Below are 14,321 nucleotides of genomic sequence, written 5' to 3' on the forward strand. Positions count from 1 at the left end.
TCTCACTCTTACAATGTTTTCTTCAAAAAAATTCATTAAAAACTCTCACCAATCACTAATACTTCTTTTGCTATGAATGTTAAAATTGGATGGACTTTAAGTAGTAACTTGACTGCCCTCCTTTTAAAACATCGGCTTACCTTTGGGAACAAGTTATTATGATCAAATGTCATGAAGGGTTTTAATCAAAGTCTACACTTGACCATGTATTATTATAATCTTTCCCCATTTTTATCCTCGCTCACCACCAACCATAGGTGCTCTTACCTTAGAAAGTATTACAAAACAGCTTCTACTACTTGTTCTTTGATGCCAATCAGTGGCGGCAAACTCTAGGATGGTTTTCATCAACAGTTGTAACCTCCATAAGGTCGTACCTGGGCACTACTGGCCGCTAAGGTCACTAAAACCCACTGATTAGTGACACTACCTAGAATCCTAGTTCCCTAACCCAAGACACCCCCCTATTATTGATTTATTAGGTAGTTCAACAAGAAAACTGTGTCTTGCCAATAGAGCAGAACACTGCCTGTAGCTGGCTGATTGGTTGCCCTGTAGCAACCTGATCAACCTGACACTGATAAAACATCTCACAGGCACAGGCACATGCCCCACATCATAGCCATCCACATCTCAGCATGACACTATGGATACGCATCAACAACCAAACAATCAGAAGGGACCTGACGACATGAGTGTGACTCAATGGTACAGGATACCAAAGCCCATGCTATTCTCAGATATGGAGGGGCAGTATGAGGAGGAAGGCCAAGAAGAGGTGGATGAGCACCACCATGAAGAAGAGGACCAACAGCCCCAAGAGACACACCCGACCATGATACTTGGTATGAGGCGATTACTTATTTCCGTATAGTCGAGGACATTGCCAACGTTAATAGGTGGAAAGACAAGATTCAAAGGTTTGTTCTAAGTCGCAAAGACATCACGGAAGTACAGGCACTCATGGAGTTGATCCAAAGAAGCTTTCGAAAATGGCAGCGACAGAATAAAAGACAGACAAGGGGCGGCTACACTAGAGTATGCTACGAATCAGTCAACCTATTCACATTACTTGAGCAGAGAGAGGGAAGTGGTCCTTCTTCCCTTCCTTTGAGCACATTCAATATTGCATCCCAGGCAGTCCGCGCCAATGCTTTGGGCAAGGGAGCAATAAAGCAACTGGTACTAGGTCCTTGTTTTTCTACAACTACAATGGGAATTAAAACCATTAGTATAGTGCCACTCACACACAATTACCCCATTTCATACACAGAGTTTGCTTTTGTTAGACTGTTGTTTTGTTTCAAATTTCTTTCTCGTAAGGCTCCCCTTAAACCAATTTGATAGAGATTGCATCGGAACACGCTTGTAACAGTGTTCAATCTTTGCAGATCATAAAATCAATCAATCAATCTGTTAGGTTCCAAACAATGTTACTGTCATGAGCAATGTCAATCCTTGTGCCATCCGACAATCACTCCTACCTAGAACCACATTTTCCAAATATTTGTGCAACCAGAAAGATTAAGCATCCACCGTTTTGGCTCTCGAGTAATCAAAGCATAGTCTGATCATCAGATAGCTCCTAATTTGCCATGTCATCTGCAAGGCCAGCTTGCATCTTTCTTTACCCCTGTTTCTAATTTCCCATGATTTCCAAACTCATCACTTACAAGATCAGAATTTTACAGTAATTGATATACAGTGCCAGCTTTTGTCTATATGCATGTAAGTATTCTAAAAAAACTTGCAAAGGACATTCAAGAGATGAAAAAACTAGTTTTCAAAGCAACAAGCTCAACCAGATGTAGCTCTCAATACCCTTTCAGGATCCCGAATACTAATTCATACAACCCACCAAGAAGACATCCCCAAAACGTACATGACAAAGGAGCAATGACTACAGCAAATCATCCACATTTCAAGCATAGAAAAAGGGACACGGCCTTCAAAATATACTAACAGCTTTCAAGAGGTGAGAGCTAAAGTAATTCACTTTTCTCCAATACAACTAATCAATCTGGCATGCACACAAAAGCTGAACAGATAAACTTCGCTCCTGTCAACACAAAATGGACTGGATGGCATCCATTGCAGCCATTGAGCTGGCTTTTTTGTCAAATTACAAACCACTAGCCTAGGGTTTCTTTTGGCATACAGATAAAGGAGGTCACCTGAACTCACAATTTGGCAAACAAGCGGTCCCTTTCCTTTCCCACAAAAGTCTTTAAAGATGCCATAAGGCATCCGTGCAATTTCCTCCATTTCCTTGCCAGGTTCTCTCAATTCCCATATCCTGATACTTTTGAACGCATCTGCTCCGTGAGATATTCCTATTAGAAGAATCCTATCCCTGTGCTGCACAAGCTTTCCATAGGCGTAAGATGAAGGCAGTAACATAGGAATCTCATTCCAGATGCCATTTGCCAGATCATATATCAGGAGAGCCTCGGGAGGTCCTGCAGTCCAACAGTAGAAAAAACCTTTCGAGAACAAAGAACAAGCAAATGTCATCTTCCTCTGCGAAGGCAACCTGCCAGTTCTGGTCCACTGGTTGGTGGCAGAGTCATACACTTCTGTAATCGCGCCTGTCTCGTAACTGCCTACGGCAACTACCTTGAAATTGCAAGTGGCGTTTTCCACGACTAGTCCCACCACCGGATCAAGCCGATCCTCATTCCAACGAGGAAGCTCCTTAGAAGTACCCATGAGAGGATTAAGAACCAACAAAACTTGATCTTTGTCCTCATATGCATTGACACAGAGCAAGCCACCCGCGGCAGCGACGGGATAAACAAGATCCCGAGATACGAAGGGCAATTTCACCTTTCTCCACTTGCAGAACTCCGAATCAAAAGCGTACGATCCCTGGTTGGTTGGCTCGATAGAGAGGGCAAACAGCCAGGGTTCTGGAGGATGCAATTCCGCAAATAATTCCAAAATTTGTAATGAGAAAGTCGTCTTGTGCCATGATTTGGACACCAATGAGCTACGGACATAGGCGGAGAAAGGCAAGCAAGCTCTTATGCGATCCAAAAGTTCGCTGGGAAGGTCCGGAAATTGGCATTCGGGTTTACTGTTTCCCATCTGATCAGGGATAAGGCAAGCGAGGCCTTGAGGGAGCTCAAAGCTTTTGAAACTTTTGCTCCGGGGAAGGGATACTTGTGAATGCCAGAAGAAAGCAGTATTAGATTGATCGATACAACTGCTCAAGTTGCCCATTTGCTTGGTTTCCAAGGACCAAGCTTAGAGCGAGTGAGAGAGAGAGAGAGAGAGAGAGAGAGTGTGAGAGAGTATCCCCCCTCCCGCCACCGCCTCCAAAGCATGCAAATGCTAGAGGAAATAACTGACTGAAGGGTTGCCCTAGGGTAGGGTCGCGGCCACCTTGCTAGGGGCCAAAAAAACGTAGAAACATTTTAGGGCGTGGTATTGCCCACGTAGTATGTGGGTTCTTCATGTGAGACCGCTTAGAAGGTTCATGTTCTATCCAAGCTTGTACCATTTGCTTTCTTCCAATGTTGCTATGGCTCTTTATCTTTTGCGTAATTTGTAAGTATGCGCTTGTCTTTAAGATAGCTCTTGTAAGTGGGGTTCTTAGTTGGTATCACAGCAATGATCAGGCTTGAGGGAGTCTATAAGACATGCTTTTATGTCAAGTACCATCTAGAATTGATTTCTGAGGAGTTCTCAAAGCAAAGCAAACTAATTGGATCTAAAAATTTTGTCCATACATGTGATAACTTGGTTGTAGATAGTACCAATCTCAAGTTGTTAGAAAAGATAACAACACAACTAGTAGTGTAGTAGAGTAATGAAGCTTCAAGCTTCTTCTTGGATTCTTGTTCATACCAATCTCAAGTCACCATCAATTTTTGGTAGAGTTGGTAAAGCTTCAAACTCTTTCTAGGAGTCTTCTTCATAGCAACATGGCTAATTTCTTAGAAGACGAAAGATTTCCAAGGTGAATCACCATCATTGTTGAGCAAGTCAGTGGAAAGAATTTTCATGCCTAGCAAATATAAGCTCAAGCTTCTCTTATGGATAACAACAATGGAATGTTTCTATATGGAGGACAACTATGGAATGTTTCTCTATGGAGAGAACAACTATGGAGAGTTTCTCTTATGGAAACAACTATGGAAGTGATGAACAAATCAAATCGACTCAAGATTAAAATAAATGGGATCTCAAAAACGAATGTATAATTACAAAGTGCCTAGAAGCAAAATATATCTATCATGAAAATTTTTCTTTGATAGCAAAGGAGAGTGGGACTATCTCTATCCAACTTTCATCACAAAGATGAAAATAACAGGGTTTTCAGGTTATAGTCATTTGACCTTCATTATTGTCCTTTAGGTACAATAGTAATTCATATGTGCTACCTCAAATCACTTGTACAATAGTTTAAGCTGTGATTAGGGAGTTTTCAATAAGAGTGTTGAAAAGTTGTAGAGGCTATAGAGCTTGTAGGTGAGAAAACCTTGTAGACCATATCAGTACCCTTATTGGAGAGGGAGGATAGGAAAAAGACGTATGCTAGCAATATAGATCACAATGATGAGGTAGCCTTCTTGGCAGCAAAATTTTAAGGCTTAAAGATGTCATAGTCTAGCAAGTGTAATAGTGCACATGTATGTGAATATGATCACAAAACATGTCATGTGGAAAAATGTTGTTTTCAAAATTTTTTTGGTTATAACGAAGTGAAGAAGAAGTTGATAGTTCACCACATAGTTCACATGGTTATAATGAAGTGAAGAAGAAGTTGATAGTTCCACATAGTTCACATGGTTCGATGTTCAACACATTTGTTATGTAGGGATGGCAACCTATGATAAGGCATAAGCCAACCTTTTAAAATTGAAGTATTTGGATATGTCCAATCTTACTTACTATAAGTCCCCCTTGAGGTATGGTATGGACATTAGACCACAATATCACTTTTTTGCTACTTGTGTGGGTAGAAGGTGGCTGCTATATACCAAAGGGATATCCATACTACAACATGCTTAGATGGAGGGTAGGATTGAATGCATTATCATAAACTCAAGGTGGGAAAAGGTTTTTGTAGGTTAGAAGTTATGGTATTTTTTGGTACAAGTGACAGCCACCCATTTAGTCAGTAAGGTTTTCTCTTTACTATATGTATATATTTTTTAGGAGACCTCTAGAAGGGTCACATTTTATTTAGGCTTTCCCACTTAGTTTATTTCTACATGGTTATGGATCTCTAACTTTTGCATCAATTTTGTGTACTTATTAGTTTGGCTATTCTAAGCAGGTTCATCAATCCACTTGGACACAAGGTGTGGATTAGGCATTAAGGAGTGTGGTTAGAGGGAGTGCACATCACTTGCCAAAACAAAAGCCGAAAGGATTTGAACATGCATAGACTAAGATATTCTATGGTGGAAAGATGACAATGATGCACAGAGAGCTTTTAACTCATCACAAACAGTAGGCAACCAACATGTGAATCCAAGCAAGAAGAACTTTGGATTACGATTGAATCAGAGAAAGGTCATCCATGGAGTTATAAAAGAGAAGACAAGGGGATATCAAGTTTATAAATAAAATCCTTGATGATTATGGAATAGTAATTTGAATCCCTAGTGGTGATTGCGGACATCCTCTTTTTGATGTTGCAAATAAAGCAATTCACTTTGTTTGTCTTTTTGGATGTTATAAATCACTCATATTTAATTAGAAGATTAGAATCACTCATTTTTCTTACTTTTACTTTAAATCTTTAGCATGTGTTGGTGATGTAAAAAATCTAAAGATAAATAACAAGGTAGTAACTATAAGAACAAGAATCACCTCAATCATAGATTGAATCAAGAAATAATTACTTTAAAAGGCATTATAGAAAGCCAATCCATTTACCCCTTTTCTCTTGGAATCCCTCAAAAGTCACTCCTATTCATAAATTTATTTTCATCTTTGTAACATTTGGGGTACCTATTCCAAAGTCTCTCAAATCCATTTCCTCCATTAATTTTCTCATCTATATTTTCCACTTACCTATTCAAAAGGCCATTAATCTCAACAAATTATTCCAGACATATGACTTCACCTAAGGACAAATGTAAATTGGTTGGTACAATTCCAGTCCATGGGGCCTATAAAAGGAAGCCCCCATGGGCTTTTTCATCATCCACATTTAGAGGGTGGAATAAGGCAGTGCATCCTCAGCCCAGCAGCAATAGTCTAGATGCATAGGATCAGGCTGGGTAAAGTTGCAGTAGACTAGCTTCTCTCCAATGGCATCTATAGGACTTCCATCAGGTGCAGGCATCAGCACCGGACAGTAGCAGCAGAGTAGCTTCATCACATCCCCTTTTCTCCATCAGTTTGCAGTTTCCTACAGGAGGGATCTCCCTCCGTATGCACTGAAGGATCCTTTCTTCCAGACAGTCTTTCATCTCCATTTATTGCAGTTGTATTCCACCCTTTGGGGTAGACATAAATAAAGATTTATTCCCCTCTTTGGAGGACCCCAATTCCCCCTTAGTTCTTGCACTCACCTCACCACTTCCACTTTGTTTATGAGTGCAGCTTCTCCCAGATTCTATCTCTACTTCAGTCAGCAGTTAGTAGGAGAGCTCCTTGCTACATTGGTATTTGAGCTTTCGTTTTTTACAAAAGGCCTTTATTTTTCAAGGGAGAAATTTTATCAATTTCTTATGCGAAAAGGTGGAGTACCCTGATTAAGCTAATGTTAAAGGGATAGCTTCAAAACGTAATGCAAATGATGATCCACTTTGTACTCTCAAGGTCTTGCCACTAGGCTAAATGAAGAGGTTGTGAAAGAAGTACAATATAGGTATCATCAGAGAGGAGGGGGCCCATCCCCTCATAAATCCATGGACTTACTCAGTACTCACTCTCCTCATTATCCCTCCCCTCCTCATTTTTCCACTAATTAATACTTTTTTGAATTCTTTTCAATTGAGGGGACTGGTTTACTTATTATCAATGCCTATTTTACTTGAATATGAGTATTTATATAGACCCAAAAGCATACCTTGCAAGCGATATATACTCACTCAATGCTATAGAAGTGGCTTGCTTCATATTGAGCTACACATGGTCGAGAGAGTTGGGAACTCGTGTGAAATATCCTTATTGACAATCCAAGTGTTAAATTGTGAGGTGGGTGAAGCAGTGTATAAAGAATCCCGTAAATTTTTAGTAGTTGTTTTAATGATGGTTCTATATCGTGTGTAGTGATCTTTGTGGTTGTTAAGTGGTGGTTTTGTAGGTGAAGTACATCCACATCTTTGCATGCCTTTTATTTATGAAATCATATGCTTCATAGTTCATATTTGGGTCAAGGATGGCACGCTACCCACTCCCAACACTTTAAAAGTCGTATAAAATTGTTCCTCACCTCTAAACCTCGATAATGACTATCTAATCGCTCTCAAGGGTCACCACTTGATATTTCAATGCCTTGATGTTGGTGCCTGTCCCTTAGCTCCATCTTAAACCTAATATCCCACTGACCTAAACCCCAACACCTCTTTTTTTTTACATTCTAGTATCCATAACTAGGCATTTCCTAGAATTGCACCCCAAATGTGCATGGGCATGCATGTGCATGTGTGTGAGTGTGCACGTCCGTGCGTGTGTGTGTGCACGCGCATGCGTGCGTGCAAGCGTGTGTGTGTAGAGAGAGAGAGAGAGAGAGAGAGAGAGAGAGAGAGAGAGAGAGAGAGAGAGAGAGAGAGAGAGAGAGAGAAAGCACATGCATGTGCACATACTTCTACATATACATGCATATGTTGTTTGCATGTATTATAGTGTGTGTATGTTAGATATGTGTGCATGCACCCATGCATGTGCTAAATGGAGGGATGGGGTTGTGTAAAGAAGATCTTGGACTCTTCCCCTCCCCCTCCCAACACACATACGCATAGACATACAAACCTCCTTGTAATTGTACTACAAATATTCATGATTTAAAACATTTAATTTGGGTTGGGTGTGGTGGTGGTGGTGGTGCTAGGTGGGGATAGATTGATTTAGAGCATCTTGTTAAGTTTATAAGGGATCACTAAAGACCCAATTTAGCCTGTGTGTTCGAGGGACCAATATAAATAACCTCATCATATGAAGGTATTTTATCAGAATCCTTTAAAATTTTGTAATTTATTCTAAAATCCCAAACAAAGCATCCAAAGGATGACTATACAACCTAGAATAAAAGCTAGCCACTCCACTACTTCGACCCACCATATTGTGGCCAAAGCTCAACAAAGATAGAGTCAACTTCAACTCGAGGAGAGTCATTACGACTAGTGCATAATGCACAAGTAGGAAGAGTAGCCAGCTACATCAGATACTCACCGATCATTGATTGCCACAAAAATTGTAAACCACTCAGCAACCAACTCTATGCAAGATGATGAAGCACATCAGCACCTAAAACCATACAAAACTTAGATGACAAGGCAATGAAAGACTACGACCACTTGATGAAACCGTAGAAATGGAGAGCTGTTGTTGGCGTGGCCATCTCATTGCTTAACCAAAGTAGACACTTGTAACATCAACACAGTACGCATGGGGAGAGGAAGTAAGACCCTCCAGGGGATCAATACTATTGAGCAACCATTGTGCCAGTCGCTTCATAACCACCATCGAATATAGCTATTATCTTGTAAGACATGGTTATGGGTCTCTAGTCCCTTACTTTCAATATGTTCTGCCTTTTAGAAAAAAGTTTAATTAGCCCCACATTGACATCCTCAAACAACCAACCCCTAGCTGCTGTATAGTCAAACATTTTAACAAAATCATCCTTAAGCAACTTCCAAAATTCCACAAAAAAATCTACATTGAGCCCATCAGGACCAGGAGATTTATCAAAATATAGACAATCAAGGGCTTCAAAACACTCTTTCTAGCCTAGCTCTTTGACCGGCGTCTACTCTAGGGACAAGATTCTTAGTCACATCACTAAGATTGTTCCTCCACAAGTCATCTTGTACTCCTTCAGACCCCACAATGCAAGTGAATTCTTCCCTAAAAGCTGAAGCCACATGCCAGAACTCAAAGATTAGATTACCTTGAGCATCTAGCACTCATTCAACTACTCCCTTTGATGCTTCTTCTTCATACTTTGGAAGAAGAACTCGAGGGAAAATCCCTGAGTGTCAACCATGTAAGACGACTCTGCAATCTAGCAAGCTCTTCCTTCTCAAGTTCCTCAACTTGCAAAGAATCCTCCATCTTAGTCAGCAAGGTAGCCACAATAGAATTGGACTGATTGAGTTCCTAAGCCTTTCTTACTTTGGACCCGAAATCCACTAACATATCATGAAAGTGCTTCTTCTGCTTGTGAATTTTACAATCCCAAGCTTTAGTAACCTACAAGATGGCACTTATTGCTTTATCCCAACGAGATGAAGAACGATGAAACTAGACAATGATAAGACAGCATAGAATCAAGCAACACCCTTACCTCCCCATTGGTGCCATCTTCAAAAACATACAATCCACCCAATCTACTAGCTTTGTAATCCTCACCTTTCTATCTATTACTTTAAGTACACCCTCCCAAACCATCTTAGTCTATCTCCTGACAATCAATCAGCCCCTTATCCAAGCATAACTCCTTCCATATATTAGACTTAGCACACTTTTGCCCCATGTAGTAGAATTAACATAATACATCATAATCGATGTGAGACAGTGCAAGCCAAATGCATTCATTTGGACCACACTTTATTCTTGCAATAGCTTTGCAAGGTATCCCTTCTACTTTTTATCATAGTAACCACGAACATTCCATGATACTAGGGACACATCCAGCTTACTTCACCCCCCATTATTGTTGAGACAACATCTTATAGCCATAGTGCAAGAGATAAAACCTACTTTCCTTTCCCCCTCCAACCGATCTAGCCATGTTATTAATTCATTTTGACATACCTTTTGGGACCTGTTTACCTTGCAAGCCAGCACCCTGCACTTGAATGTTATGAGACCTTTCTCCTAAGAGTCGCATTCGGCAACTCCTCTTTAGTGCCATTATTTGGATGATAATCAATTGCATTAATGATCCCACCTTCTCCTTTCCTTAATTTCTCCCCTATCTGAGCCACCTCTAGACCTTCAACTTGAACCTTTCTTCTGAGGCTCAATAGGCGGGTTGGCACGCATCTGGTCAGTTTTCCAATCAGTCTCTTCCATCACACCTTTCTCCTTAACTAATTTGCCTTCAGCCAAGGGGGAATCCACCATAGTATGTATCTTGTCATTGGGCCCCAGGGGGGGGATCCAATCCAAGCTTCCATCATTATACATGTCACTTCTTTTGAGCTCGACAACTCTCACAGTCTTTGCATGCCCTTCGTCACACTGCATGTCACCACTTGTGCATCGTATGGACACATCCTTCAAGTGATTAGTTTTTTCGTCTTGCATGCCTTCAAAATCTTGGACATGCTTATCTTGATCCTCTTGTTGTCCTATAGAAGCATCTTCCATCTTGTCTCCCTGAGTGATTTTTGTCGAACATGAACAAGCACAATGACCAAATTTTTTGCACTAAGTAACAAGGTCAAGAAAAGGCCCACAAAAGACCTTTTGAGTGATAGAAATATCATCCAAAAGCTACAAATCAGGCACCTCTTGATTTAATCCCAAAGAATCCAAGCCCTTTTAGGGTCAAATTCCTTCATGGCATAAGGCGGCACCACCAACACTCTACCCAATGCATTAGCGACAATATCCACTGATTTACCATCCATGCAAGCATTCTGAGAAACTCAATTCACACCAAACAATCCCTATATAGAAACTCATCAATGCTAAACACTGGACCCCATGGGATAGCAAGAGCAGTAGCCCCCGCAAATATGAAGGATCTTTCCAAGATGTCATTATGTATATCCTTCAAAACACTTCATAACAAAAAGAACCCCTTCCCAATGTACGTGACAATGTACCCCTCCTCTAGGATATCACATTTGTAAGCAATAAACCCACGAAGCTCACTAATTGTAGGCACTCTACCTATTAAAAAGAGGTAAACCTCCACTGGCCAACCTTTTTGCTTCTGGCTTGATCACTTCAAAGGCCAACCGACATACTATGTGATGTTTACGATCTTCTAAAGGCCACATAGAATCTCAATATTCATTGCATCATAGCATTCCTATGCTTCTTTAAATCAAGTCATTGACTAAGAAGTATAGTTTTCTATAGACTCTATGTATCCTTGGCCGACAGAGTTTGACTTCACAATAACTTTATGTTAGAGTTGAAAGACAACCAAGTTGTAGAAGGCTTTCTCAAATTGGCACAAAAGTGCCTTGTGTTTAAATCATTAATACAAAAAACATGCTTGATTTTCAAAGTCCCAACAAAATCGACCATAAGATGAGTACCATTGATAGTTGATAAATGGATAATTGTGTTTGACCTCATTAATGTAGAAAGCAATGTCCTCTTTGAGAGCGGCCAAGATAGCAATGACAACAAAGAAATGCATATTGGAGCCAGTTGCTGCACAGCAATAGGAAGGGTATCTATTGCTTGTGCACATGTGTACCTTGACATCTATCTCTTAGCACTTAAGGAAATTGTGTTTGGAAAGCCTTGGTAGCACATGCCATTGCTTTGATTGTGCATGTATCCACCAACTACTTGCATACATGGAGTTGATGATGTTATCTTTTGGACTTGAGAACTAGGAATGGACAGTATGATATTTGTCAAATGGTTGTCCCTAGGTCTTAAGATCTTGATTATTTTGCTCTATGGGAGGTTCCCCATTTAGCCCATGATTCCATCAATGAAGATAGCTACCCTTATGGCCTTGATAATAGAATTTGGAGGACACGTTTCTAAGTGTGACTTTTTAGTTTTTGTTGTTCATATGTTAGGGAAATACCGGGGTAATTGACATCCAAAAAAATAGTGTGAGTTTATAGGTTCTAAAGCAATTCATTAAGGTAGAACTAGGTAATGTTAAAAGCCTTTATGCCTCACACTCATAAATGATGGGATCTTGGGTGATTCATAATGAAGAAAGATATATGCTCTTAATGAAGAAAGAACTTGGGGATTGATAACGAAGAAAGATATAGAATAGTAAATGAATGTAAATGAAGAAAATATAGACTAGAAATGAATGTAATTAGTAAGGGCCCACAAAAGACCACATTAGCTGAAAATCTCCTAGAGCCTCACCCTCATCAAGCTTAGTTTGCAAAAATTGATGGGACTTTCTTGTGATGTTGGATTGTGGTTGCCATTCTCAAGCAACCATCTTTTCATCTATGGCCTCCCAAGACCCTCACCCTCATTCTCCTGTTGCTCTAAGCGTTAAACTAAAGATAGTGGTGGTTGTGGAATGACAGGGAAGGGCTGAGATGATAGATCCCCCTGAAGGATTCCAGTACTAGAAATCAATAAAAATGCAGTCTGGGCAGCCGCGGGCATAGCCAAGGCGGGCACGCTTGGGGCAGGTCAAACTGAGCGAGGCAAGGTACACAAAAAGTACGTGGGCCATGCTGCTTTTATTAAATTTTCCCAATAAAATGAGAAAATCTTAGCAAATCAAAGAAAAGGCAAAAAGGGTCCCACCTGCCATTTCTGTCTGAAGCAGAGCCACGTCACGCAGTGCATCGCCACGTCAACGGGATTTCCAAATGCATGTTCTTCCCCTGGCAGCTGTGTGCGCGTGTGGAGAGAGTGAAAATGTGAGCTTGGTTTTGGTTGTGCAAATTCGAGCCCAACTCATTCTCACCATGTAATTCTTCTCCTCTGTCCAGAAGCTTCACCCGGATCTTCTCTCCAATTCGCCTCGCTTTGTTGCGGAAGGATGCCAAAACTGAAGCGCGGATTCAACGAAAGGACGCCCTTGCTGCGCAATGATGTTCTCGCTGCCAATGTGATGTCCTCCCTTCCCTTTGAGTTGCATATGCATTCTCTGACTTCTCCCGTGCGAGTTTTTTTGTTCCACCAGCTTGATAGGCTCGCTACCACGTTCGAATCCCTACATTAGAAGTGGCAACTTATACTTTACATCATATATTGTATAAAGATTCACGTCGACTGATTTCCTCTTTACAATGCGCAAACCCATGGATCCTGAAATCAGAGAGCATTCAAACAAGTACTCACACCGTAGGGTGAACGGGAAGCGAGAGAGCATCAGATGTATCTTATATTTTTTCTACCCCACGCTGAATTTGTAACATTCGGAGTTGCATCATGGGCATTCGAGCATATACACACGCCACAGCGTGGCCACGAGATTTGAGAACATGTAGGGAATAAAGCTTCTGCTTCTTTCCACGCTCGTGACTTCTCTACTGCAAGTTTTTCCACATTAAGATATGTATTATGTTAATTTAGAAACACATTGTGTGAAGCAATGCACAACCGTGCATGGTCATGCAAACTTTACTGAATGCAAATGTAAGCATTGGACATTTTATCAGCCCAGAATGAAACAAAAACCTGACTTTACACTAGCATTGCATTCTTGGACGTGTTGTTGCATACTTTGTTACATCATTTGTTATTGGTGACATGGATATTGCACTACGTTCCCCCGCTAGATGTTGGGCCAGGGGATCATTGGGAAAGAGAGATTAAACTTATGAGTTCTTTGAGTTTTATACAGGGATTGGATTCTCCAAGTGGAGTTCAGAAATCCGATGACACCTTTTTGTCAGATCTTGAGCGTGGTGATAGTATTAAGGCACGCAGTGTTGGATTCTTTCGCATTCTCAAGCTGGCAAGTTTTTTTGAATTTTAGTTGTCAAATTTATGTTCAAATCTCTGTTATATGTCCCAAATTAAATCATAAGTTTTTCCTGACGAAGGGGCTGTTGTCGGAAAGCAGGCTGCACCTGAAGCTGGAATGCTGATTTTTGCAACCTTTGCACTCTCTTTTTCCTCCTTGTCAAAGATCTTACTTGTACGTAAGAAACGGACGAAACAAGTTTTGCATTGATACAGATTTGATGCAAGGTTAAAAATGTCATGGAAGACGTGTTGCAAATGAGCATCAATTCTGTTTCTTGATATAAACTAGTGAAAAGGTGACATTTCATTTGTTATGGCAGCCAAAATATGCAGGCAAAGTTATTGATATTGTGAACGGTCAATCCCATACAGAGGAAGGACAAGCTGAGGCACTTAGAGCCGTTAACAACACCATCCTGGAGATTTTTCTGATAATTATCATAGGGTAACTGGCTTTATTTCTTAAATGAAATCCTGTTAGAAAAAAGGTTATCAGATTGAATCACTTCAACAATAACTTTACAATAGTGACCATTTCTGTGGCCAGT

General features: G+C 40.5%; 2 protein-coding genes across 3 annotated transcripts in view; one reads left to right on the forward strand and one right to left on the reverse strand.

Annotated features, from left to right (window-relative positions):
- Positions 1–1,947: 1,947 nt before the first annotated feature.
- On the reverse strand, positions 1,948–3,302 carry LOC147895522 (F-box only protein 6-like). Its single transcript, XM_087383294.1, has one exon. The coding sequence runs from the start codon at positions 3,220–3,222 to the stop codon at positions 1,993–1,995; it is 1,230 nt and encodes a 409-aa protein (XP_087239420.1). The 5' UTR covers positions 3,223–3,302; the 3' UTR covers positions 1,948–1,992.
- A 9,381-nt stretch (positions 3,303–12,683) lies between these two features.
- Positions 12,684–14,321, forward strand: part of LOC147895523 (ABC transporter B family member 25-like) — a 35,861-nt gene continuing 34,223 nt past the window's right edge. For both annotated transcript variants that reach the window (XM_087383539.1, XM_087383540.1), the window contains exons 1-4: positions 12,684–12,910; positions 13,649–13,762; positions 13,871–13,945; positions 14,094–14,218. In XM_087383539.1, the coding sequence (XP_087239665.1) occupies positions 12,842–12,910; positions 13,649–13,762; positions 13,871–13,945; positions 14,094–14,218 (383 nt within the window). In that variant the 5' untranslated portion in view covers positions 12,684–12,841. The remainder of the gene's footprint in view (positions 12,911–13,648; positions 13,763–13,870; positions 13,946–14,093; positions 14,219–14,321) is intronic.

Source organism: Dipteris shenzhenensis, chromosome 13, assembly GCF_047967505.1.
Source record: "Dipteris shenzhenensis isolate YYH24624 ecotype China chromosome 13, Dip_SZ_1.0, whole genome shotgun sequence".
Taxonomy (NCBI): Eukaryota; Viridiplantae; Streptophyta; class Polypodiopsida; order Gleicheniales; family Dipteridaceae; genus Dipteris; species Dipteris shenzhenensis.